Source organism: Durio zibethinus, chromosome 10 (assembly GCF_047325235.1).
Source record: "Durio zibethinus cultivar Kanyao isolate XHJ-2024 chromosome 10, ASM4732523v1, whole genome shotgun sequence".
Classification (NCBI taxonomy): Eukaryota; Viridiplantae; Streptophyta; class Magnoliopsida; order Malvales; family Malvaceae; genus Durio; species Durio zibethinus.
In genome coordinates, this window is record NC_143171.1 from 25,856,052 (window position 1) to 25,883,777 (window position 27,726).

General features: G+C 33.4%; 3 protein-coding genes across 3 annotated transcripts; 2 read left to right on the plus strand and 1 right to left on the minus strand.

The window, feature by feature from the left end:
- The first annotated feature begins 3,660 nt into the window (after positions 1 to 3,660).
- LOC149516613 (uncharacterized) lies at positions 3,661 to 4,054 on the plus strand. Its single transcript, XM_089766301.1, has 2 exons — positions 3,661 to 3,882; positions 3,944 to 4,054. The coding sequence occupies exons 1-2, from the start codon at positions 3,661 to 3,663 to the stop codon at positions 4,052 to 4,054; spliced, it is 333 nt and encodes a 110-aa protein (XP_089622427.1).
- Positions 4,055 to 16,938: 12,884 nt separating this feature from the next.
- On the plus strand, positions 16,939 to 19,199 carry LOC111292028 (small ribosomal subunit protein uS4y-like). Its single transcript, XM_089766994.1, has 3 exons — positions 16,939 to 17,082; positions 17,928 to 18,309; positions 18,768 to 19,199. The coding sequence occupies exons 1-3, from the start codon at positions 17,055 to 17,057 to the stop codon at positions 18,949 to 18,951; spliced, it is 594 nt and encodes a 197-aa protein (XP_089623120.1). The 5' UTR covers positions 16,939 to 17,054; the 3' UTR covers positions 18,952 to 19,199.
- Positions 19,200 to 20,370: 1,171 nt separating this feature from the next.
- Positions 20,371 to 22,266, minus strand: LOC111292027 (tubulin alpha chain). Its single transcript, XM_022884208.2, has 4 exons — positions 22,028 to 22,266; positions 21,696 to 21,930; positions 21,240 to 21,610; positions 20,371 to 21,144 (listed from the first exon to the last, which is right to left on the minus strand). Exons 1-4 carry the CDS (start codon positions 22,118 to 22,120, stop codon positions 20,491 to 20,493), a joined length of 1,353 nt encoding a protein of 450 aa, XP_022739943.1. The 5' UTR covers positions 22,121 to 22,266; the 3' UTR covers positions 20,371 to 20,490.
- Positions 22,267 to 27,726: the final 5,460 nt, after the last annotated feature.

A 27,726-nucleotide genomic window follows, 5' to 3' on the forward strand; every position in this document is an offset into this window, starting at 1 on the left:
CTACCCCTTACGTTAAGGTGGCAGAAAAAGTGATCGAATGTTCATTCAGAGCTTTTGAAATAGCAAACACTACTTATGTCAAAGAGGGGTCAAAGATATCGATCCTTTAATTATCAAAAGCTACAAATATGGTGATCAAACAAACTACTGGCAAAGGTTGGCTAGCCAAGCAGGGCTTAAGAAAAGCTCTACAGAGAATCACAAGAGCACCATGTTCAGTGAAAAATAAAAAAAGATGAGGGTTACGTTATAAACCTACGACTGCTGATAAAAAAAAGATAATATTGGAAAAGGAAGAAAGAAGAATGGCATACCTCAAAAGACAAGACTTGATTGATAAAAAAATGGTGTTCCCTTACTTTTATGAAATATTTCTTTGAGATAGACATATCTATCCTAAATCAATAGAGGTTGAATAAGGGGAACCAATAATGGGATTAGGAAAAGCCTTTTCTCAATTCCAAATTGAAGCAAATGAAAAAGTCATGCAGGATGAAGATATCTTTTTTTCTTTTTAGGAGACTCGAGAATGGTATGCCATTTTTGTTATCCTTGAACCTTTTAACTCAAAAATTCCAATTGTTTCTGCCCAAAAGCATGCAGAGGTTAAATGTATGGGCTTATTTTCATTATCTTGATAAAATGATGGATGCAATGCATTTCACTTATACCATGTTTTTTAATTTTTATTTTTCTTTTCTTTTTCATTGCCATCTTCTTTGCCCTTGCCAAGATCAATATATATTTTTTTGTGATAATACCCATTTTCAGGTTTTCTAATAATGAACATTATGGATGACCAAGGCAATAACACCGGGTTTGATTTTGAAAATTTGATTCACATTAGCAAGCTTGATAACGATGTTGATTCAGAAGACTATGATTTACCTCATGATCTGTTGAAATGAATAGAGCAAGAAGAGAAAATTATAGAACCCCATCAGGAATCAACTGACCCATTAAATTTAGGAGATAATAAGAATAAGAAAGAAGTTATGATCGATACTTTATTATCATTAATTAAGAAACAGAAGCTGATGAATCTGTTACAATAGTACATGGATGTATTTGCATGGTCTTACTAGGATATGTTCGAACTTAGCACGGAGGTGGTTAAGCATAGATTACCTTTAAAACCAGAGTGTCGACCAACATAACAGAAGTTGAGATGCATGAAGCCAGAAATATTACTAAAAATAAAAGAAGAAGTAAAAAAGTAATTTGACATTGGTTTCTTAAAAGTAACCAAATACCTTGAATGGGTAGCCAATATAGTCCCAGTTCCTAAGAAAGATAAAAAAGTTAGAATATGTATGGACTACCAAGATTTAAATAAGGCTAGCCTAAAAGATAATTTTTCATTGCCACATATTAATACATTTATTGATAACACTGCTAAGCACTCCACTTTTTTATTTATGGATGAGTTTTCAAGCTATAATCAGATAAAAATGGCTCACAAAGATATGGAAAAAACTACATTTGTGACTATATGAGGCACATTTTGCTATAAAGTCATGCCTTTTAGGCTAAAAAATGCTGGTGCCACATATCAAAGGACGATGGTTACTCTTTTTCATGATATGATGCATAAGAAGATAGAGGTATATGTTGATGATATGATAGCTAAGTCTCAAAAAGGTGAAGATCATGTTATTAATCTCAGAAAGCTCTTTGAAAGATTATAAAGATACAACTTAAGTTGAATATAGCAAAATGCACATTTGGTGTTAAATCTGAAAAATTATTAGGGTTTATAGTCAATAAAAGAGGTATAGAAGTAGCCTTGATAAAATTTAAGCGATTCAAGAGTTGTCAACACCACGCACGCAAAAGGAAGTGATAGGTTTTTTGGGGTGATTAAATTATATTTCTCACTTCATATCTCAACTTATCTCGAAATACGATCTAATCTTTAGGTTGCTTCATAAAAATAATCTTGGTGAATGGGATGAAGAATACCAAAATGCTTTTAAAAAAATTAAAGACTATTTGATAAACCCATCAGTGTTAGTACCATCAGTTGCAGGAAGGCCGTTAATTTTATATTTAACGGCTCAAGAAAAATCAAAGGGATGTGTATTGGGGTAAAGAGATGAAACTGGCAAAAAAAAGCATGCTATCTATTACTTGAGTAAAAAGTTTATAAAGTATGAAGCCAAGTACCCCCAAATAGAAAAAATATGTTGTACCCTAGCTTGGACTACTCGTAGACTCTGGCAATATATGCTCTACCATACGACTTGGTTAATATCAAAATTGGATCTCCTCAAGTACATTTTTGAGAAATTATCTTTATCAGGCAAGATAATGAGATGGCAAGTCATGCTCTTTGAATATGATATTATGTATGTGACATAAAAATCCATAAAATGGAGTGCAACAATTGATTTTCTTGCTAATCAAACTACAAGATATTATGAACCTATGAAGTTTGAGTTTTTAGATGAAGATTGATGGCGATCTTGTAAGATGAAGATAAAGAGCCTGTAAGACAAGTGTGAAAAATATTTTTTACCAGGGCATCCAATATAATGGGGCATGGCATTGGGGCAGTGCTAATATCCCCAGAAGGAAATTTTTACCCTTGTACTACAAGGTTAGATTTCAATTACACAAATAATGTTGCTGAATAAGAAACATGTGTCATAAGGTTAGAAATGACCATTGAAAAGAAGATTAAAACACTAAAAGTATGGGGATTCAACCTTGGTAATTTATCAACTAAAAAGTGAATGGGAGACCAGGGACCCGAAACTAGTATTATATCAAAAGCACATAACTGGCTTGATGAAACATTTTAAAGAGATCCAATTTCAGCATGTTCCCCAAGAAAAAAAAATTAGATTGCTGATGCTTTGGCCACTTTGGCAGCAATGTTCAAGTTAAATGATAGTACGGGAATTTAGCCTATCAAGTATAAATGAAAATTTCACCAGTCCACTATTTGAATGTGGAAAAAGAGATAGATAGACAACCATGGTCCTATGACATCGTACAATATATCAAGTGTCAAAACTACTTAGAGTAGGCCTTAAAAAATTATAAGAGGATCATTCGAAGATTAGCATGAGAGTTTGTGCTTGATGAAAAAATCTTGTATAAAAAGAGTCAATACCAGATTTTGCTAAGGCGTATAAATGTTGTGGAAGCAAGAAGGATGCTTAAAGAAGTACATGAAGAAATTTGTGAAACATATGCTAACAGGCATATGATGGCCAAATAGATTATGAGAGCTGGTTACGATTGGTCTACAATGAAAAATGATGCATCAACTATGCTAGAAAGTGCCACAAATGTCAAATTTATGTAGATAAAATTCATTTTCCTCCAGTCTCATTGCATGTCTTAGCACCATCATAGCCTTTCTTTATGCGAAGAATAGATGTGATCGGACTTGTAGCCCCAAAAGCTTCAAATAGGCATCGATTTATCTTTGTGATAATCGTTTACTTTACAAAATGGGTAAAAACAGCTTCGTATATTAGTATTACATGATCATTGGTGTGTAGATTTATAAAAAGAGAGATAATATGTCAGTATGAGCTCCCAAAAAAGATCATTTCAAAAAATGCTAGCAACTTGAAAAACAATATGATGAAAAAATTGTGTGCACAGTTTAAAATAAAGCATTACCATTCAGCATGATGTCGTCCAAAAATGAATGGTGCAATGGAAGCTACAAATAAGAACATCAAGAGGATATTGGGGAAAATGACTGATACATATAGAGACTGGCATGAAAAATTATCTTTTGCCCTACTGACCTATAGAACATCAATTCGAACTTCCACGGGGGCCACCCCGTTTTCACTAGTGTATGGCATGAAAGCTATACTACCGATTGAAGTGAAAATTTCCTCTCTAAAAGTATTGATGGAGGTAAAATTGGATGAAGCAAAATAGGTTCAAGTTTATTTGGAGTAACTGAATCTTATTGAAGAGAAAAGACTCTCAGCACTCAATCATAGGCAAACGTATCAAAGAAGAATCATGTGAGCACATGACAAAAAGATACAACCTCGGTGCTTTTGTGAGGGTGAATTGGTTTTGAAAAGTATTTTGCCATATTAGCATGACAATAGAGAAAAATGGATGCCTAATTAGGAAGGTCCATATATGATAACAAAAGCCTTCTCTAATGAAACTTTGATCTTTACAGAAATGGACAATGATAAATTGCCAAATCCTATAAATTCAAACATTGTCAAGAAATATTCTACTTAAAAAAAAGAGAAAAAAAGAAAAAAAAAGAGAAAAAGTAAAAAAAATAATAATTTAGACTGAAAACCTAAAAAAGGTAATTTGAACCAAAAAGGGATCATTTAAGCTGAAAACCTAAAAATACAGCTTGAATAAAGATGGAGCTAGGAGAAAGTCTTTCAAAGAATGAAAGAATAGCACCAAATGGATGAATCATCACCAGAATTAAGAGAGATGACTTTTGGGGCGGCAAGTTCTCATTAGTTACAGATATGGGGCAAAGATTGGTTATATGAAATTGCACGTGACAAGAACGTAAATGTAACGAGTTTTTGGAAAAGACTTTATCTGAGTAGGTCGAGGTCATTCAAATGTTCATTATCTAAAGAATTGATATTTGATTTTTAAAATATTTTTGATTTAACTATTCTTTGTGTCTCGAAAGGCTTATCTTTTTAAACCCAAAATACCCAATTACTGATTGTGTTTCACACTAAACTTTGAACCTGAAATCATTGCATTTGTCATTTAAAATTAAGATAATAATTGATAAAGTTCATAATAGACCAATGCATCGCTTGAAAACAAAATGCAAATAAGGATGATAGAAATAGTAATATAGAGGTAGAAAGAATAAAATAAAATTGATTGATTACTGAAAACAAAGAAGAGAAATGGCATAAAGAAAGAATTAAAAAAAAAAGATTTTAAAGTGACTAAAAGCCAAGTGGGTCCATTATAATATAGAGATTTCTGATCAAAAATCAAAAGATTTAGAAAGATGAGACTACTGAAAGCAACTTTTAAAGTTTGAAAGAATTGAACCAAAAAGTTGAATTAACTTGGATGAAAACACATGATATAATATGTTGATTGCATCTTTGTCTTTTCATTTATCATAATCATTGCATACATCACAAACCTCTTGATAAGTTGCATAGAAGGTTTCTTTATGAGGCATAAGGAAGAATTAGCATTTTTCATTTTCAAAATAAAGATAATGGCTTTGAAGAGATATGTTATCTTTAGCATGATTCTTAAAATTGAAATTGTCAATCTATAATGTACCTAATCCCTTTCAATTCACAGCTCAGTCTTAATCATATTTATTTTTCTAACTCATGGTTTAATCTTGATCTTTTTATTTTCTTGACTCGCAGTTTATTCCTGGTCTTTTTACTTTTATATCGCGGTTTAATCCTGATCCTCATTATTTTTTTGACTTACGGTTTAATCCTGATCTCTTTATTTCTTAACTCGTGGTTCAATCCCGATCTCTTTACTTCTACATCGCGATTAATCCCGATCTTCATTATTTCTTTGACTTACGATTTAATCTCGATCTTTTTATTTTCTTAACTCGTGGTTCAATCCTGGTCTCTTTACTTCTACATCACGGTTTAATCCTGATCTTCATTATTTCTCTGACTTAAGGTTTAAACCCGGTCTCTTTATTTTCTTGACTCGCAGTTCAATTCTGGTCTTTTTACTTTTACATTACGGTTTAATCCTAATCCTCATTATTTCTCTAACTTGTGGTTTAATCTTGATCTCTTTATTTTCTTGACTCGCAGTTCAATCCCGATTTCTTTACTTTTACATCACAGTTTAATCTCGATTTGCTTCCGGACAAAATTATTGTCTTTGTCTTTACCCTATTTTTGATTCTCAGTAATGTGCAAAGAGAGACAGCGGTAGACATTAAATTTGTCTGGCCTTTTTAGTTAAGTATTATATTAAAATTCATCACAGGTATTGGGTTTTCAGACCCAACCTGATTTCGATTTGACTGGGTTTTAAGCCTGATTTTGACTCAATTGGGCTCCAGGCCCAATTTTGATTCAACTAGGTTTCAGGCCCAATCTAATTCAATCAGGCTCGAAGCCCAATCTCATTATTTAGGCCCAAAACATATTTACATTTTATTTTATTTTATTTTAATATTTATCAATTAAACAAAAATACAACAAAAAAATTAAATATTAAAAAATTATTAAATTAAAAAAATTAATTAATTAAAAAAGGAGATAGAAAACAAAAGGCTGGTGTATGGTGCCATTGCTGCCCCTGTCCAACCCTCTGCTTGATCCCATCTAATCCAGCCACCCCTACCTAGTCCCATCAGACCAGTGACCCTTGTAAACAGCCACCATACCAGCCACCAGACTAGTCACTAAACCAACCACCTCTACAACCATTTCTACAGCCACCCCCTACTGCTTTTTGACCACCCACTATCCTAAACACATATCAAGCCCTATAAAGAACCCAGCTTCATCCCCTTCTGGTCTCTCTCTCGGACACATCTCCAGCTACCTCAAAGCACCAAACTCCATCCACTAGGAAATAAAAAAAAAAAAAGAAAAATGCCAAAACAGACCCACAAAAATAAAAAAAAATAAAACAAAACACAGTCCTCCTTGTAGGGAAGAGCCTCAACGCCAAAGCCACATGTACCAAGGAAAAAATATCATCAATTAATCTTAAAAAAAAAAGAGAGAACATAAAAAACTTCAAACCCTAATTTACTCCAATTAGAGTTTTTCTCGCGAAAATGACAACGGATCTGAGCTTAGGAGGTTGAAAAGAGCTTTTCCATGAATTTTAGAATTTTTTGGTCATCAACGATCACCAGGGATGACTACCAGTGGTGACCCATACGGCGGCTGATGCGGTGGCACGGCACTAGACTTTGACCAAAGTTAGAAAAAGTTTGGAGAGCTGGAGAAATTTTTTTTGAAGAGGGGAAGAAATGAGCTAAAAAAAAGGTCTTTTATAAGGAAACAAATAAGCAAAACGATGTCGCATAGAGTAGGGAAGATCCGCGCGTGCCCCATTACCGAACCCAAAATTTGTGCAAACCAACCCATCAACCCACCTCAGCTAGCCTTCAATCGATCTAGACGAACCGTAATGAATCAGTTTGGATCGGTCCGAACCCCTGCAAACAGAACCGACCATATCGACCTTTGACCAGATCGTTAACCGGTCCGGTTCAGGTATTTTATTTTTAATTGTTTTATTATTTTTATTTTTATATACTATTTATTTATATTATTTTTAACATTATTATTATTATTGTTATTATTATGCATACTTTAAAACTTTTAGAGTTTATTAAAATAAATATTTTTTGTTTTATAGTAATAATTAACAATAATAATAATTAAATAACAATAACAATAATAATAATGTTTTAAAAACTTTTAATTTCTTTTTTTTAATAATCCAAGTATTAAATAAAAATCTAAAATATGCATAATAAATAAATAAATAAATAAATAAAAACTTTTCCCTGCATAGATGTTAGAAGCAATACAACCATGCTTTAAATAATAATAATTCTGTCTAGATGTTGAAGAATTATTATTAAAAAAAATAGATTAATATTAACTTTATAATAAAAAATTTATTTTCTTGAAATTCACAAAAATTGAACTTGCTTCAAAAATCCGCCTAGATGTTGAGAATTTTAGAGATGTTCATGTTCTTTTAAAATCTCAAAAATCAAAACTCCAAAATTGAAACCCTAAATCCTTTAAACCCTAAAATCCAAAGAATAAATTTCAAAATCCAAAAAATGAAACGCTAAAATCAAACCCCAAACACTCTAAACCTTAAAATCAAGACTCCAAACCTTCAAACCCTAAAGCTAAACGCCAAACCTCTAAACCTTAAAACAAAACCCTAAATCTTCTAAACCTTAAAATTAAATCCTAAACCCTATGAACCCTAAAAACAAAACCTTAAACCATCTAAACCCTAAAATCAAATCCTTAAAACATCAAAACCCTAAAATCAAAACCTTAAATCATCTAAACCCTACAACCAAAACTTTAAATCTCAAACCCTAAAATTAAAACTCCAAATCTCAAACCCTAAAATTAGAAACCTAAACTCCAAAATCTGAAACTTGAAACCCTAACCCTAAAATCCAAAATCTCAAACCCTAAAATCCAAAACCTAAAAATCCAAAATTCTAAAAACCCTTAAAATCCAAAATCCCAAACACTAAAATCCAAAACCTAAAAATCCAAAAGTCTAAAGACCCAAATTTGATACGCATTTCTGAATCTTCAAAATCTTAAAGCCCTAACCTTTAAAACCTCAGCTTAAGCTCTAACCAAAACCATTTCAAAATCTTAAGGGCACATGTAAAAATCTCACTTGAAGTAATTTGTTCCCAAATACTACCTAAATGATGGAGTATTTAGGAAACTTTATTTTATTAAGTTTTTCATACAAATTCCTAATCCTCATTAATAATGGGACTAATTAATAACAAAAGTATAATAGTAAATTAGGACTTAAATATAAACAGTCGTACCTAAGCTTTGCCTAGATGTTTGAGAGTCAAGGTGGTCTCATTATATTTAAGAATCCATTTTTTTTAAATTGCATTATCATCTGGCATAATATCCATGGGCATACATGCATCACTATATTATTGTTGACGTTCATTTCATATTTTTCTGTCTTTAATTTTTATTTGTTACCTGACAATACCATTATTTACTTCCTCTTATAAAATATTTTACAAGACAAAAATATATCTATATATATATATATATATATATTTTAAAGTTGTGATGTTATTAAATAAAACAAAAATAACATTTCAAAGAAAATAATTCTCAATATTCTACCTAGATGTTGGAGAGTCCCCAATAATTATCTTTCACAAAGAGTGTTATTTTTTATTTTAAAGAATATTGTGTTAAATTTTAAGCGAAAAAAGTTATTTTAAATTCTACCTAGATGTTGGAGAATTTTAAAATAATTCTTTAACTTAAAGATTTCTTCAATATTCCTAAAACAGAATTTTAACCAAAAATTTTTTTTAAGTGAAGAGAATTAGTGTTAAATTTCAAATTGAAATCATTTTTATCCAACACCGAAAATAACGCATAATTAAATGGTACCAATTTATGAGTGTTGTTGGGGTGCTAATCCTTTCTCACACGTAACCGACTCCCGGATGTAACTTGGTTTTCGTAGACTGAAATTTATCTTTTTGTTAGACTTTAAACCCATTTGTATAGTTTTATTAAAAAGATAAATTTTTGGATGACCAATCACACTCTAACAAAGGTTGGTGGCAACTCCTATTTTATTTTTTTCGACTTTAAAATCATTTACATCTGGCAGTCCCAAAACCGTTACGATAGGCTGTGAGAGTCACTAAGTGCTACACAGTGGTCTGGTGTGATCTTAGTCCCGTTGATAAACTTGGCTTGACAGGGACATCAAGTATTAAAGGTGAAGAGATTGTAACGCTCCTAATCTCACATTGAAAGAATGTGTGAATAAAGAATGATATATATATAGATACTTAATTTCAAACTTGTGAGACACATTTTGCGAGATAAAATCATGAGACTTTTGAATCAAAGCGAATAATATCTCATAAATTGAGTACAGATCTCCATAGCTTCTTTTGCCAAAATAATAATAAAAAAAAATACTCCTTACTTAGATGTAAAACTTTTACAAGTTACTAGGCTCACTATTTATATTTTAACACTAAAGACTTTAATCAATGAAATTCATTGAATTTGTAAGAATTGAGTATTTGATTTATTAGATTTAAGTTTGATTCAATAAATTTTTTGAGAAACTATTTATAAATTAAATATAAATCATTTGTGAGGCATGCAAAACTCTTTTTTTTTCTCCCAAAGTATCCATTTCTCACCCTTCACATTCAAATTGATTCATGAATCTTTTCCTTTTTTCTATTTTGAAGAAACTTTTACTTTAATTGAAAGTATTAATCAATAAATATATTAAATATAGGTCATTGTAAAAAAAAATTTATTAGAATTACTAAAATATTCATAATTGAACACATAAGAAACTTGATTCCTCGCTCGATATAATTGCATGAAATCATGTTGTCAAAGCTTCATATCCTTTCAAAATTAATTCAAGGTTTGTTGCATTTGCAAGAATGCATCAACTGAACAAAATGACAAAGGAAGTCCCCCACTCATTCTTCTAGAAGTGTTAAATCATTTTCATTTGCTTTTGCATAATCACCACAACATTTGTCAGAATCCAGACAAGCGTTACATAACCAGCCAATGACACAAAAAACCATGATATAACATGTAACTGCTCTCACTTTCCAAGCTGCAAAGTCCCAGACTAGAAAAACAAGACAAAACATATATCAACTTAAGATTCAAATTTTTCTGACAATTTCAGCTCAAGTATCTTGATTTGTTTTCAATGGAGTACCAGGATGTTTATAATGTGAAGTTGAAACCTAGGATACTAGAGTACTTGATGAATGACCAAATTCCTAATGAGACTGACCCTTCACCTCAACACTGTGATTTGCAGAGAATTGTGAATGCTATCAGGAATCTTGGGTTGCTTTCTGAATCATTCCCTGAAGAAGCTAATAACTCTAGGATTGTTGAAGATTGGGCTATTGCTGTTGATTCTTGGGTTGATCGAGTACTCTCCCTCGTGTCTAGTCCAAGGGTCAGTGTTATTTTTAGTTACAAAACTATCCTAAATTGCTCTTCTTGTCAATGACTCTATGCTTTTTCTTTTCGTTTGACCTTATTTGAATATCATCATGCTAAACTTAATTAAAAAAATTTTGGTTTTTCATTGACAAAAGTTTCATCAAGTTGTTCTATGAATTACTATTTCTTATTGGATTATATAATTCTTCCACAGTCACGCAAATGTTGGACCGGCATATGTTTACTGGGGGTGACCTGTCAAGAATGCAGCTCCGACCGTTTACTAGCATGGTACCCTGTTTGGTTCGATAAACTCCTATCAAATATCCAGGCATGAGCTCTTTTTCTTACACTTCTCTACCATTTCCAAGAACTATATATATGAGCTTTACTCTTTGGAAAGTCATAGAGTAGATTATCTTGCATCGTCTCATCTTACTGTGAACTTCAGGACGTGATCTTAACTTTGCTGCTATATTTGTTATTCCTGGAGCTAGTAATGAAATTTCTGTTAAACAAAAATTCTTAATGGTTTTCATGGTTGTATTTTTGCATGGTTCTTGATTTTCTAACATGGCATGTGGTTTCTTGTGAATTTTGCAGCCAGCATCAGATTATATTTCTGTAAAGGTGGCCACTTTTGCCTCCTTGTCGAATCTGTTGAAAAGGTTTTCATCAATCTTTTTTTCCAGTGAAAATTTCTTATTTATTAAAATATTGTATATGAACTCCAGAGCTACACTTTCGAATGTAAATCGCTTTTCCTACTTCAGGCTGGGTAGATATTCGGACATTAAGAAAGATGTTACAGCGCAAGCTGGGAAGCTCATTCAACCAGTTTTGAAGCTATTATTAGATAACGAATTTTCAGATGCGGTACTGGTAAGCAGTAGTTACTTTTGTTTTCATCACTATAATGTTATTTCAGATAGCCCCTTGGAACTGCTTTGTTTTAGTTTGAACTTAGTCAATTTGGAAAGATTCATTGACTGCTTATGGCATAAAATCAAAGTCTTTGGTACTTTCAAATGCAATGTTTTCATCTGTTAGTCTGCATCTACTCTGCATTTGCACTTTGCAGTTCAATGGTGTCGGGAATTGTCAGCGGGACATCTCATGTGTGGGAATAAAGGAGTTCATACATTGGATATCCAAACAAATAGTTGAATGTTGTAAAGTCCTTTTCGTCTTCTTCTTCTTCTTCTTCTTCTTCTTTTGCATATGGCTTAATCTATCTGGTGCCTGGTGAAGGTAGAATTATATTTGCAATAACATTAGACTGCAATCTTGCCATAAATTAGCCTTTTTCTAGCTTATGTCCTAGCGATAACAATAGGGCTTTACTTACCTTGTTACTTCGATATGTATTTGTTTCTTGCTACCTGATATAGAATACTACTAGGTATAAAGGCATTGCTGAGTTCCATCATCATTTCGGAGTTTTTTATGTGCAGGAAGGAGCACTTGCTATGCTATGTACCATAATAGATTTCTTTCCAGCATCTTTTCTCCCACTGTATGAAAAGGTGAACTAAGTTTACATGTTTCCTTGCCTGTTAAAATTGCTTCAACAAAATTGTTCTTTAAGCTTGACAATAATGTAATAGACTCTATCGTTGTAGAAAAAGATAATTGATGGCCGCCAGAGTTAGAATATGTAATGAAGATTCATAACTGTGAATTTGTGTTATCTCTTGCAAGCTGTAATGATTACCTTATGATTATGGAATCCAAAAAATAGAAAACAGATTAAAGAAATGTTTGACACAAGCAGTCTTTTATGTTTCTTTTCAGTATATATATATATGATAAGATCAGTTAATCAGTGATCCATGATTGTCATGAGTGAATCTTAATTTTTCTGAATTGACTATATCAAGTCTAGATATAAAAATTAAAAAAAAAAATCATAGTTGGCTGTCTAATGTGTAAATGACTGTTAAGTATCGTTTACAGGCTGAAGCTATCATTGTTTCAAAAATTATTTCAGGCCGGTGCAGTTCTAGTATGATGGAGGTGAATGTAGTCTTTACTTCTTTTCTTCCTCCCCTACCCTTTTCCCCCACTTTCCATTTTCCTACATAGCAGTTTCAGATGCGCCACGAAATAAGAACTGCATGAATATGTGTAAAATCTATTTCATTAGATATTTCATTCTGCATTTTGTTGCTTTTCAATGTATAGAGCTATGCTTATTTCTTAGCATCCCTTCCAAAATCAAGAGGTGACAAGGATAGCTGGTTTGTTATGATGCAAGATTTACTAACATCAATAGAAATTCACTTGAATGATGTCTTCAGAGGTCCGGATCAAGGTAAGTAACAAAATCATCTTGTTCTAGCTACTGCTGTCTTTAAAGTGATCCGACTCCTTTGCATATCATGCAGAACATAACCGCAACAAATTAAGTTGCTAAATTACTGTTTATTCCAGGGATAGATCCATTAGCTCCAGAAAGAGCACCTTATCTAGAAGCAAGAAAGTCCAAGCAATTGTTGACATGCATAATCCCAACACTAATGCTTTGCTGCAGCACAATGCTGACAAATTCTTATCCTGTTGAGGTAGTCTAACATGATAGGATAAAAGCTATTAATTTATTCTAGAAATTTTTAAAAAATGACAACATTTGCCGGCTCTTGTTTGATCACATTTCTAATTTAATAGGTCAATCTGAAAAGAAAATTTCTCATTTAATGTTAAATAGGTGACCGTTCCTGTTCATCAATTATTAACTGTTGTAAAGAGAGTTCTGATGCTGCCTGGCTCCTTCCCCCAAGCTTCATTGCGGTCGATAGCAATCATGCAGGAAGCATTTGTTTGCACTGAGCTTCCGGTTTTGCAATCATATGGTTTAGATCTCCTAGCTGCAATCATAAAAGGAACATCTAGGTGAAGGAATTGAAACCTGTATACAATCCAATTAGCCAATTATTTTGTTTTCTACTTTTCAACAAAGGCCATGGGATGAACTCAAGGAAGCTATATAACCATATATCACATCAGTACTTTTAACTTTATACTTGAATTTTGGGAGGGAAGAGGAGATTTCATCCATTTTATTTTATAGTTGATCGATATTCTTATAGTTGTTGATGACATTTTGCTTCTATGATAATGTTGCAGCCAACTGTTGCCCCATACTGGACATATTATCCGACTCCTTAAAGATTGCTTCCAAAAATGTGCATTGCCAGTGCTAAGGACAAAACTTTATTTGATCATAAGGACTTTGCTTATATCTATGGGCATTGGTATGAAACAAATTTTCTAGAATTCTACCATATCTTATTTATTTGCAATACTGTCTTACAACTACAGTGCTTTAATAGATCGTAAACAGGCATCTTTAATGATGAAAAAACCATTCTGATAAGTATAAAATCACAATACATGCTAAATCAGAAAAGTGGGAAACAGGGTTGTCAAAGCTTCTATTTTTACTTTTGTCCCTACTTTTTAGCATTGTGGAGTTGGTTTGGGAAATGGCGTAATTTTTTACCACCATTTATAGTCTTTGGTTCTAATGACTGCATTTTTTTAAACCAAAATAGATTCAAGGTGAAATAAGCTGAATAATGGTGTAAAAACCTGGATGTTTCCTTACTGATTTAGGTATGATCACATAGAAGGCTGTTTGGTTTACTTTTTTTTATAGACAATATAGTTTTCGGCATTTTTCGCCTTTTCCTCTTTTCCAGACTACCCATCATTTCTGCTTTGGCATATGTTAGATTCTACTTTTGCTAGGGTTAGGTTTCTATTGATATATCTATACCATGGAATTTAGGTCCACTAGTATGCATAAGCAAAGTTGTATACTGTGCAGGAGCAGCCTTACACATTGCTGAAGAACTCATCAGCAATGCATTTATTGATTTGGATGCCCCTCAGTATGGAAATAGGAAAGAGGTATACAATCTAGACTCAAAATTCGCTACAGTTGAAGCATCAATGCAGCCTGCTCACAAGAAAAGGAAGCATACTGCAACTGACTCCTTCAAGGATAGGGACTGTTTGGAAATGCAAGTGCCAAAGAACTTTTCAACCTCTCCTATATCTTTGAAGATTGCTGCATTAAAGGCATTAGATACTCTCCTCACTATGGTATGCTACCTTTATTTCTTTTTTCATGGAGAATGTTGTGCAGATGTGCATGAAATTGCTTATAATCTATATGCCTGTCAATAAAAATTAAATGATTCATATTGACATATAAAATACAACAGACCTTTTGTTGTAGCCTTGTTTATTACATTTTCGTAACAATTTCCTGTTTTTTGCTGCAGCTAAAACTATGCAATTTCTGCAAGAATTCCTTTAAACCATAATTTTATATTTCTGAACTGATTTTGGTAGCAATTTTACTCTGTGCAATCTTATAATTGACTCTACATGATCACATAAGAGATCACTTTTAACGTCTTATTGTGTTTATTCGGCTTTTATATTATTGAAGAAAAATATAGGGTGATTACTAATTATGCTGCAGGGAGGAGTCTTCAGATCTGAACTACGACCTAGTATCGATAATCTGCTAATAAATGTAGGAGTAAATGCTTACAATGGTAAATGGACCAGTGATGAAGAGAGTGAACTCATGTCACCCAATGGACCTCCTTATGCAGATTTCTTGCTTGCAGCATTTCATGCTCTGTTGGCATCTCTACTTTCCCAACCTTCAGTTTGCCAGCAGCATCTGGCTAAGGGACTTGAACTTTTCCGTAAAGGTAGAGTTAACAATCAAAAATCTCATTCTCTTTTGCTTAAAGGAAAAAATTTTACTAAAATGGAGAAGATATATACATGTTGCTTCCTTATTCAAGCCAGCAATGGTCCAAAGAGCCTAAAGATTGAAATCAGAAGTTCATATTACTTGCTATTTCTTTGGAATCTGGGTCAAAATCTAAAATTTCTTAGGAAGTTTTTTTCAATATGATGCTCACAACAGCTTATGCTAAGATCCTTATGAATGTCTTCTACAGGCAAACAAGAAGCAGGAACAAAGATTGCCGATTTCTGTGCACTTGCTCTTTTGGCCTCAGAAGTGCTTATGCATCCAAGGAAAGTTTCAGAAGCTGCAATTCCATCTACTAGCCATGGCTGCTTCAATGAGGGAATTGAGCATGAAATGTCAGAGAATTTATATTTGGTTCCTAATGAAAATGAGACTCCCAATTCACCTCCAGCAGGGATGATCAATCAAAATCAAGATGAGGCTCTATTTAACCATTTGCTTAATAGTTACAATGACAATGAAGCTACACTAAGCAACCCTGATAAAAACATTGAAATTGCTGAAGAACCTTCCAGGATGGATAGTCAGAAAGCTGTTGAAGATTATCAGGTTGATCATATTCCAATACTTGGTTACACTGGTGTTAGATTTCCAGGAAAAGAAGACCAGCAAGGAGTGTCATTTCTTGTTGATGTGGAGATGGAAAGAAACTCGGATGACATCATGCACAAGAAGCAATTTCCAGGTCCATTGTTAGTAGCAGACATCAAGCCTTTTATAGATATGAAAAAGGGTCCTGAAACAGAAATCAAAAAAGTTGTTTGTGATAGTAGCGATTATGATTTCTTGGAGACAGCTGAGTTTGGTAGAAGAACTGAAACTGATGAATTAGCAGCAACACCAGACAGGGAGAAAGCTGAAGGATCATATCCTGGAAAATAATCATAATTAGGTTCAATTTGCACTTAAAAAGACCCAAACCATAATAATAGTCTTTTAACATTTTATTTTACTGTATTAAGGTCAAGATTTTCACTATATTATATCTCAATATTGAATTTTATCCCTATATATTTTAATTTTATTGAATATTTTCATTATTTATTAATTATTGAATAAAAAGTAACTTAATTGGAATATTTTATGAAATATTCTGTTTATACAAGTACCAAATTTAAGTTAATTTTGTTATTTTTATTTAAAAATCAATAAAAATTGAAATTATAACACAAATTAAATAAAATTGAATATTTCGTAAAAATTAAACATTGACCAATTATATTAAAAATTTTAACTTTAATCTTATTTTAAAGTCAACAAATTTCTCATATACAATCATGATATTATTTATTTATTTATTTATTTATTTATTTAAAAAAGGCAATGTTTAATTTAAATCTCAAAAGCCCAAAATTAAAAGACCTAAGGGTCCAGATACTCCAAAACAAAAACCCAACGGGCCTAACTAAAAAAAAGCCTATTAAAAGCCCTAAAATGAAAGAAGAAACATTAGGGTTTAGGGTTTCCTTGTATATAATGATCAGGCTTCGTCTCATTTCTCTTACCTACCTCGTCTGCTTCCCATTTCTCTAGCCTTTTTCTCTCTTTCTCGCCTCTGACGAGAAGCTGATGCTTCAATGGTTCACGTCAGTTTCTACCGCAATTGTAAGCCAACCCCATTCTCTTTTTCCCCACTTTACCCTCTTTCTTTCTTCTAGGTTTTTTTATTGCCTAATCTGTAGTTTCAACTGAGTTCGTATTATACTATGAAGGTTTTTGTTTTCCCATTTTTATTTCTTTCATTTTAATTGTTTTTGGGTTCTCACGAATGGGTATTTCTATTTAGCTATTATAATACCTTTTAAGCTTCTTTTTAGTTAACAATGTAGCTGGGTTATTTTGTTGGATATAGTTTAGGATGTTAGAAATGATATTTATCTATGATTTTGCTTTTTTTTTTTGTTTTTATTAGCCATTTTGATCTATTTGTTACCTGTTGGTTACTCAATTTCAACACTGTTTGGTAAATAAAGAGAAGATTATTTTATGGTTGACATTGCAGTTAGAAAGATTCCAACTTTGAGGTCTCGGTTTGAATCTTGGGGATGGCAGGGTGGGATTTATGAGTGGGAGAGTGTTGCTTGTTTTGTAGCACATATGTATCAAAGCAATAGTAATTGGTTGATCAGTTTCATGTTAGTCTGGGATCCTAACTGAGAAATGTGCTTTTTAAGCTTTATGGGTTTTGCTGTTCATATGTGGCAGAACAATAGTATAATTGGTTGATTAGTTTATGGTAGTCTTTGATCCTAATCGAAAAATACTTTTTTAGCTTTATGCGGTATGCTGTTTTTGTTGATTTTGCTCAAAAGTTAAAAACGAATAAGCTTTATAATTGTTTTGGGCTCATTTGAGTTTAGGTTATTTGACTCTGACTTACTAAGTAGTTGAATCAGAGTATTATTATTATTATTATTATTATTTATTGGTGAAAATATGTGTGGTTGTAGATGGGAAGACCTTTAAGAAGCCAAGGCGTCCATACGAGAAGGAACGTTTGGATGCTGAGTTGAAGCTTGTAGGAGAGTATGGGCTCCGATGTAAGAGGGAGTTGTGGAGGGTTCAGTATGCTTTGAGCCGTATCCGAAATGCTGCTAGGGACCTTCTCACTCTTGATGAGAAGAACTCTCGTCGTATTTTTGAAGGTGAAGCACTTCTTCGTAGGATGAACAGGTATGGACTTTTGGATGAGAGCCAGAACAAGCTCGATTATGTCTTGGCTTTGACTGTTGAGAACTTCCTTGAGCGCCGCTTGCAAACACTTGTGTTCAAGGCTGGTATGGCCAAGTCAATTCACCATGCTCGCGTCTTGATTAGGCAAAGGCATATCAGGTAAAGGTTTACTTTTTTTCTAAATATACAGTTGGTGGCTGTTTATTTTCAAATCTTGTTGGACAAGTGAAATAGTATATATACTTGTCAATATATTGAAACTTGAAGTTGGTAGTTGTACTTGTGATTACTGTGTTGATGTTTTGACATTTATGTTGTTCTTAGAAGGTGCAGTTATTATCTTGCACATGGTATATCTGTTAATTATGTTCATTTCCACATTTACCAGCCAACAAAGAATTTATGTGATTAGCTGTGACTAGTTCTCTTATAAATTCCTTAGCTGGTTGCTGATGTGCCAATTTGGCTTCAGGTTTTCAAGTTGTTGCAATTTATTGCCTTGTGCTTTCCTGCCTTTGCATATTCCTATATGCGATTTCTGGTTTGCAATTTCTTGTCTGAAAGATGTTATAGATCCTCTGAATGTTGTATCAAGATGTCTGCTCTGTCATTGATAGGGTTGGGAGGCAGGTTGTCAACATCCCATCGTTCATGGTGAGGGTTGACTCACAAAAACATATTGACTTCTCTCTAACAAGTCCATTTGGAGGTGGCCGCCCTGGAAGAGTGAAGAGAAAGAACCAGAGAGCAGCTGCCAAGAAGGCTGCTGGTGGAGATGGTGATGAAGAGGAAGACGAGTAAACCTAAGGCTACTACCGCCACTAGGAACCCTTTAAAAGGCTCTGCATGGAACTTACCATCTCCTTCATTATTAGACATAGTTTGAGTTTTGTTTCCACACCTTTATTGTAGTGGATCTTGGTATGTGTTTTTCATTTATTATTATGTTTTTTCCTGGATTAGAAGTGAATTGAGCATTAATTGTGTTGGTCTAAGATTAAAATGTTTTAACTTTGGTCATTTATACTAGTTGCCCCGCCATGATGTCATCTGATTCCATACAATATTTGGTGTGATGTGGTCACTGGTTCAATTAGGAATTCATGGAATCATACCACTACCAAATTTGACTTTATAGTCATAATGCCTAGCATTAAAGATTTTTGTTGTGGACCTTTGACCCTTTAGGGATGGTTGGTGCCTTCTTAACATTGAAAAATTTATCATATTTTGGCCAAGTCAGATATTGTTTATAATCTTAATTTGCACTAATTTCACCTCTGGATTATTAATCTTTAGCTATTAATCTTATTATAGATTTTGCCTTATGCAATATTTGTCCTAAAGTGTAAGATGTTATATTAGTCCAAGGAAGCAGTTAGTGAAGAATAGAAAAATAAATGCTGTCTCTGCTTAAACTTTGAAATATTGAAAATGCCTTGCACTCTTCATGGAAAATGACCTGATTTTGTATGAATTTGCATTAAAAGTCAGAATAACAAACTAACAAACCCTTTTCTGGTTAGGAATGGAGGATCAAAACGTAGCCTTTTTTCCCTTGGATGAACAAGGAAAAAATTTGTTGTACAAAGGAAATTCTAAGGAATGTTTGCATAACTATCGATGTCTACAATATCTTTCCGATATGCCTGTCTCATCCAGAAGCTACAAGGATTGTTTAGTTTCTTTCCAGACTGGAAAAGTGGAAGAAAACCATGTGCCTCGTCTTCTTCATGTTAGTTGAAGAATCTCGAAGTTTGATCGATCAAAACGTAGCCTTTTTTCCCTTGGATGGAACAAGGAAAAAATTTGTTGTACAAAGGAAATTCTAAGGAATGTTTGCATAACTATCGATGTCTACAATATCTTTCCGATATGCCTGTCTCATCCAGAAGCTACAAGGATTGTTTAGTTTCTTTCCAGACTGGAAAAGTGGAAGAAAACCATGTGCCTCGTCTTCTTCATGTTAGTTGAAGAATTTCGAAGTTTGATCTTTTTGCAGAGAACACAAGGAGTCTTTTGTGGGGAGTCTTTTGTGGGGTTAGGGGCCCATTTGTCCAAAATCTGCTGGACCAGTTTGTCCCTTAATGGTTGAAATAGGCCTCAAAAAGTAGTAGCAAATTGAGGAAACAACAAAAAAAAAAGGCTCCGTCAAAGCAAGCCGAAGTCTTTTGTTGTCAACAATCATAGCTGATATTCCAATTGCTTCAAGAATGGAAGTAAAAAAAGGAAAGATTCATAAACTTGTTTTTTTGATACTACAAGGGATAAAAAAGATCACATTAGCTGACCAATGAGTCCATTGGCAGAACTCCTTCAGTCTTTCCACACTATTCTAGCCTAGTACTCATCACCTTCATCTTCATCCCCTTCAGCAGATTCTGCGCCAACTTCCTCATAATCCTTCTCAAGAGCAGCTAAGTCTTCTCTAGCTTCTGAAAACTCACCCTCTTCCATACCCTCACCAACATACCAATGCACAAATGCACGCTTGGCATACATCAGATCAAACTTGTGATCAATCCTTGAGAACACTTCAGCCACACTTGTAGAGTTAGAAATCATACAAACTGCCCTTTGAACTTTGGCCAAATCGCCACCAGGCACCACAGTAGGAGGCTGGTAGTTGATACCACACTTGAACCCAGTTGGGCACCAATCGACAAACTGGATAGTCCTCTTAGTCTTGATTGTTGCCACAGCAGCATTCACATCCTTAGGCACCACATCACCTCTGTACATCAAGCAGCAGGCCATGTATTTCCCATGGCGTGGATCGCATTTGGCCATCATTGAAGCTGGTTCAAAAGCACTGTTAGTGATTTCTGCTACCGATAGTTGCTCATGGTAGGCCTTTTCAGCAGAAATGACTGGTGCATATGAAGAAAGCATGAAATGGATTCTAGGGTATGGGACTAAATTGGTCTGAAATTCTGTTACATCCACATTCAGAGCACCATCAAATCGCAGAGATGCAGTCAGGGAAGAAATAACCTGTAAAACAATCAAAACATTTTCAATATCAGCATACCTCAAAACAATCAAAACTATTTGTCAATTATTGTTTTGAGAAATTCCAAATTTTGTACCTGAGACACCAGCCTGTTGAGATTGGTGTAAGTAGGCCTCTCGATGTCGAGAGATCTTCGGCAAATATCATAGATAGCTTCATTATCAAGGAGAACTGCTACATCAGTGTGCTCTAAGAGAGAATGAGTTGACAGAACACTATTATAAGGCTCTACAACAGATGTAGAAACCTGAGGGGAAGGGTAAACAGTGAAACCGAGTTTTGATTTCTTGCCATAGTCCACAGAGAGCCTTTCAAGAAGCAAAGAACCAAGACCAGATCCTGTTCCACCACCAACAGCATGGAATACCAAAAACCCTTGAAGTCCAGTACAGTTATCTGCTAGTTTCCTGATCCTGTCAAGGCAGAGATCCACTATTTCCTTGCCAACTGCAAAAATAATTGCCCTCCAAGTTAGTTTATTGTACTGACTGTTGATTCAAGGGGAAAGCATTTCTTAAACACTTTTTCTTACTTGTATAATGGCCTCTGGCAAAGTTATTGGCAGCATCTTCTTTGCCACTAATGAGCTGTTCAGGGTGGAACAATTGGCGGTAGGTCCCGGTCCTGACTTCATCAATAACAGTTGGTTCCAAATCCAAAAACACAGCACGAGGAACATGTTTTCCGGCTCCTGTTTCACTGAAAAATGTGTTGAAAGCATCATCTCCTCCTCCAACTGTCTTGTCACTTGGCATTTGTCCATCAGGCTGCACCAAAAAAACAGAACTACTAAAATACTTAATACCCAACAAAGAAAAAGAGGAAAATTTTGAGTTTATATCGAAAAAAGGAAGAAGGAACGACCTGAATGCCATGTTCAAGGCAGTAGAGCTCCCAACAGGCGTTGCCAACTTGGATACCAGCCTGACCAATGTGGATTGAAATGCACTCTCTCATTTTTGTTAGTGAAAATAAAAAAGAAGATTGATTAGAAAAGCCAAAGGGGAGGTGCCAAAGACGTATACAAAGACGCCCGGAACAAGAAATAGAAGAATGGGTAGTGAAGGAAATGAGGAAATGGGAGAATTCTTGAGGATATATATACTGGAAATAGATTGGAAAAATGGGCCGTTTGAAACGGCTATAAAATTGGGAGTTTTCCAAGGTAGAAAAACGGCTATAAATTTTGAATAAAAGAGATTGGTGGTGGTGGGAACTGGGACGCACGTAGTGGACCGTTAAGGGATTTGAAATTTGAAAATTGAATGGCGAACCGCCTCGAGAAACCTATTCCCTCTGGACTGGGCTTGTGGGTGTGAACCAAGGTGGACGCTTACCATGGATTTTGAACCCAATATGAAACTCTGAAACCACTTTTCATTGCCCAATGCCCACACTGTAATGAAAATATGTGCATTGAATATAACTCTAGTTTTTGGGTCCAGAGTCAATGTTTTGATGGGTACTCTTAGTGTTGTTTGGATCCAGATTCAGGGTCTATCGGGGAGCTCAATTGAAAGATTCTCACCACATTGGAGGATCCATTTTATAACTGGATCTCTCCAGTTATGAAAATGCACTTTCCAATCGGACTCTCAAAACTCTCAAATGGATTGTTTTGATGTGATGGGCACTCTAATATTAGTCGTTTGGAAGGCAACAGGCCAACTGATGACTTCTTCAGGTATTCCGGAAGGCGAAACCGAAACCCAAAAGTTCATGGGTAGAAAGAACATGGTGGTGGAAAAGCAGTTTCTTACTCTTCGGCCATGGCCATGCCTAATAATGACCGTTAGTAAAAAAAATTTTAAAAAAGAAAAGACGAAATGAAACCTGAATATTATAACATTGTATTGTATGGGGGATCTCTCTTTTGCCTTTTTAGGTCCATTTCCATTGATGTTTTATCATACACATGCATTGTCTTTTCTTTTATCCTTCTCCGTACAACTTTATCTCGGCCTTTCAATCTGTTATAATAACTCAAGTGGCAAGCAGAAAGTTCACAAAAGGCCTTTAAACACTACTTTTACTTATTTTGTTGGGTAAAGGGGTTGATGCTGATGCAAGTTACCAAAAACTTGGTGTTATTAGAGATGTACATGATTCATATATAAATAAATTTTATTATACTTGTGATTTATTTGTTTAATTAAAAAATTTTTAAATATTATTTACATTTATTTATTAAATTTAATAAATAAACATAAATCTGTCTATAAATTATTTGTTAAATGTTTTGTTCATTTTATATTTCGAATATAAATAAATCAAATATAAATAATTTTATTATATTTTGTAAATAAATTTTAAAATATTATTCACAATTATTTTTTAAATTTAATAAGCAAATTAAAAAAAAAATAATAAAATCTATTCGTGAATTTTTTTTTTTGGTTTATATAGTATAATTTTTTTTTGTTTATATAGTATAATTTCATAGTAAATTAACTAGTAGTGATTTGAAACTTTTATGCAGTTGTCAATGGTGGCAACCGGCTAAGGTTTGCACGGCTAAGCCCAAGGTTCATAGGATAGGCTTTTGTTCATACTTGTATAGCCCACAATGGAGCCTAAACCTTTAAAGGAAGTGGACAGAGGGCTGATAAATGCTCACCGAAGTGGAAAGGGTTTTCCTTTCCCCTCCCTCCGAAGATCAAATAATCAATTTTTCCAACAAACCAAGAAACACCACCTTGACTTGGAGGAATAGCCACTCATGAAACTTACCAAACAAAAAAGCCTGATCACATGTCAAAAGTCACCTAATTATATAGTTCGATGATTATTCATTATTTGCTGTTATTGAAAGTAATAATTTTCAATTTCAAAGAGCCCCAAAAGGTTAAGCTATGTGTGGTGAATAATTAAGATTATGACAGCTGAAGACCCCCTTCCAAAATTGCCAGTAGGTATGGGGGATTCATTTCTCTTTGAAGATGGACCGAAAGAAGGCCCAGTAAATTTCCTTTGCATTTTCCTCTTATGGCTACCATAATTCACCACATCATTTCACTATGAAATCTGCTTTTAGTTGGAGAGTAGTCATTCTACTGATTTCATCAGGATTTGCCATTATTATTTTTTGTGTACTTTCATCAATTTGTCAGGAAAACCTTTTCTTTTACCTTATCCTCTTAAAGATCAATTTTTGCATGAAAAAATCCTTTAAGGACAGTTACTGGTCAGATCAAACTATGTTCTTAGAGCAAAGGAGAAGAAAAATATGGTAGGTTTTGTATAATGACTGATTCAAAGGAGACATGAAAGCATTCTCCTGGTTATTGGAAAAAAAAAGCATAGACTAATCATTTCATATTTACTTGTGAGATGTGTAGGCCAGTTTTAGCTTAGGGCTCTATCAAGCTGTATCAGCAATGATGAAAATGATGATGGATTAGTTGGGAGTCTTGGGACTGCTCAGCAAACCAGATATTCATCAATTTTATTTATCTTATTGCATACAAAGTTACAGCTAAACAGACACAGCCAAGAGATAACCAAGATTCCCAAATGTGGTCCTTAAACTTTCAGACCATAAGCTTAGACCATTGGCTCCCATAATGTGGTCCATCACTTTCTTTCTGTTGCATACGATGCCATTTCTGGCTTCAAGCTTTGGTTCTATTCTTTTTTCTATTTTATTATGAACTAAATGATTTTATAATGAAGCCTACTTGTAGCTATCAACAGCTCCACCTTCTACTTAACTTGATTATACATAGAATGCTAAACTCCTAGTTTTAATAATTAAAATTTAATTTTTGATAATTTCGAATCTATGATATAAAACTAAGTGATCGGGCAAAGATGCCTCATAGATACCTTTGAGAAAAAGATAGCTTTACAAGCTTTCAATACGATGAAAATGGAATTGACATGAAATGAGGTATAATTATCGGGTTCGGTTCAGATAGTGATTGATTATTGTATTTGTATGGTTGATAGAACAGATTGAAGGATTGTTAAATGTATATCCTAGCTATGAAAGAACATCTGAAGATAAAACCTAAAACCTAGAATTATTTGAAGAAAGCATATCACATGCCTACACAGTACAAATTGTTATTAAAACATAAACAAGGACCAAAATTTCTCACCAAAATGGATCTAATGTTCCCAAAAGAGCCTACAAAACAACCAAAGGCCACTTCATTTCATTTATAAATCCTTATGGCTTCAAAACAACTTTGGCTTTGTTTTATATCACTAATAATAAAACTTTTTAACCCTAAGGGTTGGAGCCATTGGGGGCCAAAGGAAACATACCAAGAACATTCAAGTTTTGAAACATTAGCCGACCATTTTCCTACTCTTGGTCTCTTAGTGACCTTTGATCATGACATTTAAATCACCAAAGCATCTTCTTAATCAAATTTCTTCAATTTGTCATTGTCCTTAAACTTTCCTTAAGCATTTTGATAGATATAAAAACATTATTTTGATAAGACCTTAAAATATTAAAATATGACAAAAGCATTCATAATTTGAATTCAAGGCTTAATTGAGTTTATTTATGTAATTATATGAGAAATTAATATCTAATAAATTTAAAGTTTAAATTTTAACACCTTCTCTATCTTCAAACTACCATCTCTTTTGTATTAAAAATTCATAATTCTTTTAAGAGACAACAAAGCTTTCGTAATTTGACGAGATAATTTAAGACTTTCAAAGTGATCAAGATTATAAATAAAATTATTGTGCAATTAATTTATATATTAATCCATTTACACTAATTAAGGGTTAGTTCAAGTCCTAAGATGCTTGACAATGTTTGATGCTATAATGTTAAATAATTAGATAAGAACTCAAAATATTAAGATCACCAACAAATCATATGATAATTTGATGGGATAGTTTGGGCTTTATTATATAACAACAAGACGATGAATAAAACATGATTATCATATTATATAAAATAGTTTGCTACTATATTTTACATTAACTAAGGGTTAGTTCAAGTGCTAAGATGCTTGACTTTGTTTGATACTAATCATTTCATTTTAGAATTCAACAAGTCCATGGCTTTGAGCTATGCAATGTGGGGTTAAACCAAACCCTACAATTATAGGAAATTTGAAGCAAAAACAGCTTTGAAGCCGAACCTTTATGAACTCAATAATATAAGGGAAACATTTGGAAGCCATTGGGGCCATTTAAACCTTTAGACGGTTGACTCTTTTCTTTTTTCTTTTCATATTCAGAAGTTTTTATATCGGCAAAACAAACATAATTTATAGGACTATGAAACTGACATTACCTGTTTAGACCACAACAAGTCATGGGATTATGATTAAGACAGGGCCTATTTCTACTTCTATGGCTTCTTACACTCTGGTTATCGGAAAGCATGCAATTTTTAATTTGGTCGGAAAACAAGAAGAAAAGTAATGCAACTTTCATGGGATTTTGCCTGTGTTTTCTGATACAGGCTAGGCCATGTTGACCCTGATTCAAACCTGCTTAAATCGATATCTTGGGCTACGCAAAGCAGGTTAGGGCCTGAACAAGCAGAAGGACCAACCAGGCAAGCCAGGTTGAGTTTCTGGTCTAGCCCAACAAGCTAGCAAGCAAATACATTTGAGATTGAGGAAAGGACGGAGGATGAAATGATTTTATTTTGATGCCAAAAAAAAAAAAAAAAAGCAAATGATTTCTGATTTCACCCCTGGGATGTGACATGAAGCACGATTGTGAGAATATTTTAGGAGCGTTTCACTTTAGGACAAACAGATGGTGATGTAGATTTGCATTTTCATCTGTGACATGTTTTATAAAAGATTGCAAATTGAGGTGAGGAGAAGGAGAAAAGGTTTCCCATTTGATTTAGCCACCTTACCTACTTTTCTTATGGCAATTTTCCTCTCCTATAATTTTGCTTTGATTGTCAAACGATTCATCTCCCTTATCCTTAAAACACTTTGTACCATGCAACTTAGAATGAAAGAGTTCCATTTCTACACGTATATTCATTACTTTTGTTTTATAAAAAAAAATTGAATATGAAAGGAAACAAAACCTATAAAATTGAATAAAAATATGTCAAAAAAAAATTAGCAAACATATAAGATGTAGTCTATAGTTTTTTTTATTTTTTTATGAAGAATTATATGTATCAAAATTTGAATATTAAATTTATTAAATGTTATTTCTTCAAATGATTATATGAACTGATTAAATTAAATATCAAATTCTGTAATAGATAATTTTATTATGTAATATATACTAAGACAATAATTTTGAAGTCGAAATTATTTAAATAGTAAATGTAATTTTAGTGGAAAGATAAAATCAATTATTTTCTACAATTTATTTTTTAAAAAAAAGCTCATAGTTTTGAAATATATACCATTCCCTTGTTAATATATCTCATATCTCACATCTAACATATACATATGGAGTATTTGGATTAAATCTATACTTTACATTTTCACAATAATTTGAAAATAATGTAGATTTGACTTGAAAACATTCCTAGTTGCTACCAATTTGAATTCGTCTCAATTATCAATAGAAAATGCTAATGTATGGCTAGTCATTACCATCACACATCATTTTTT

What these genes read in the sequence shown, in the direction of transcription:
- LOC111292027 (XM_022884208.2), bottom strand. Translation starts at nt 22,120, where the DNA reads ATGAGAGAGTGCATTTCAATCCACATTGGTCAGGCTGGTATCCAAGTT. An exon ending in GCCTTGAACATGGCATTCAG is followed by an intron (nt 21,931 to 22,027) that starts GTCGTTCCTTCT and finishes TTTTTGGTGCAG; the next exon opens with CCTGATGGACAAATGCCAAG. An exon ending in TGCCAGAGGCCATTATACAA is followed by an intron (nt 21,611 to 21,695) that starts GTAAGAAAAAGT and finishes TTATTTTTGCAG; the next exon opens with TTGGCAAGGAAATAGTGGAT.
- LOC111292028 (XM_089766994.1), top strand. Translation starts at nt 17,055, where the DNA reads ATGGTTCACGTCAGTTTCTACCGCAATT. An exon ending in CGTCAGTTTCTACCGCAATT is followed by an intron (nt 17,083 to 17,927) that starts GTAAGCCAACCC and finishes GTGTGGTTGTAG; the next exon opens with ATGGGAAGACCTTTAAGAAG. An exon ending in ATTAGGCAAAGGCATATCAG is followed by an intron (nt 18,310 to 18,767) that starts GTAAAGGTTTAC and finishes TGTCATTGATAG; the next exon opens with GGTTGGGAGGCAGGTTGTCA.
- LOC149516613 (XM_089766301.1), top strand. Translation starts at nt 3,661, where the DNA reads ATGAATGGTGCAATGGAAGCTACAAATAAGAACATCAAGAGGATATTG. An exon ending in CTCTAAAAGTATTGATGGAG is followed by an intron (nt 3,883 to 3,943) that starts GTAAAATTGGAT and finishes ATCTTATTGAAG; the next exon opens with AGAAAAGACTCTCAGCACTC.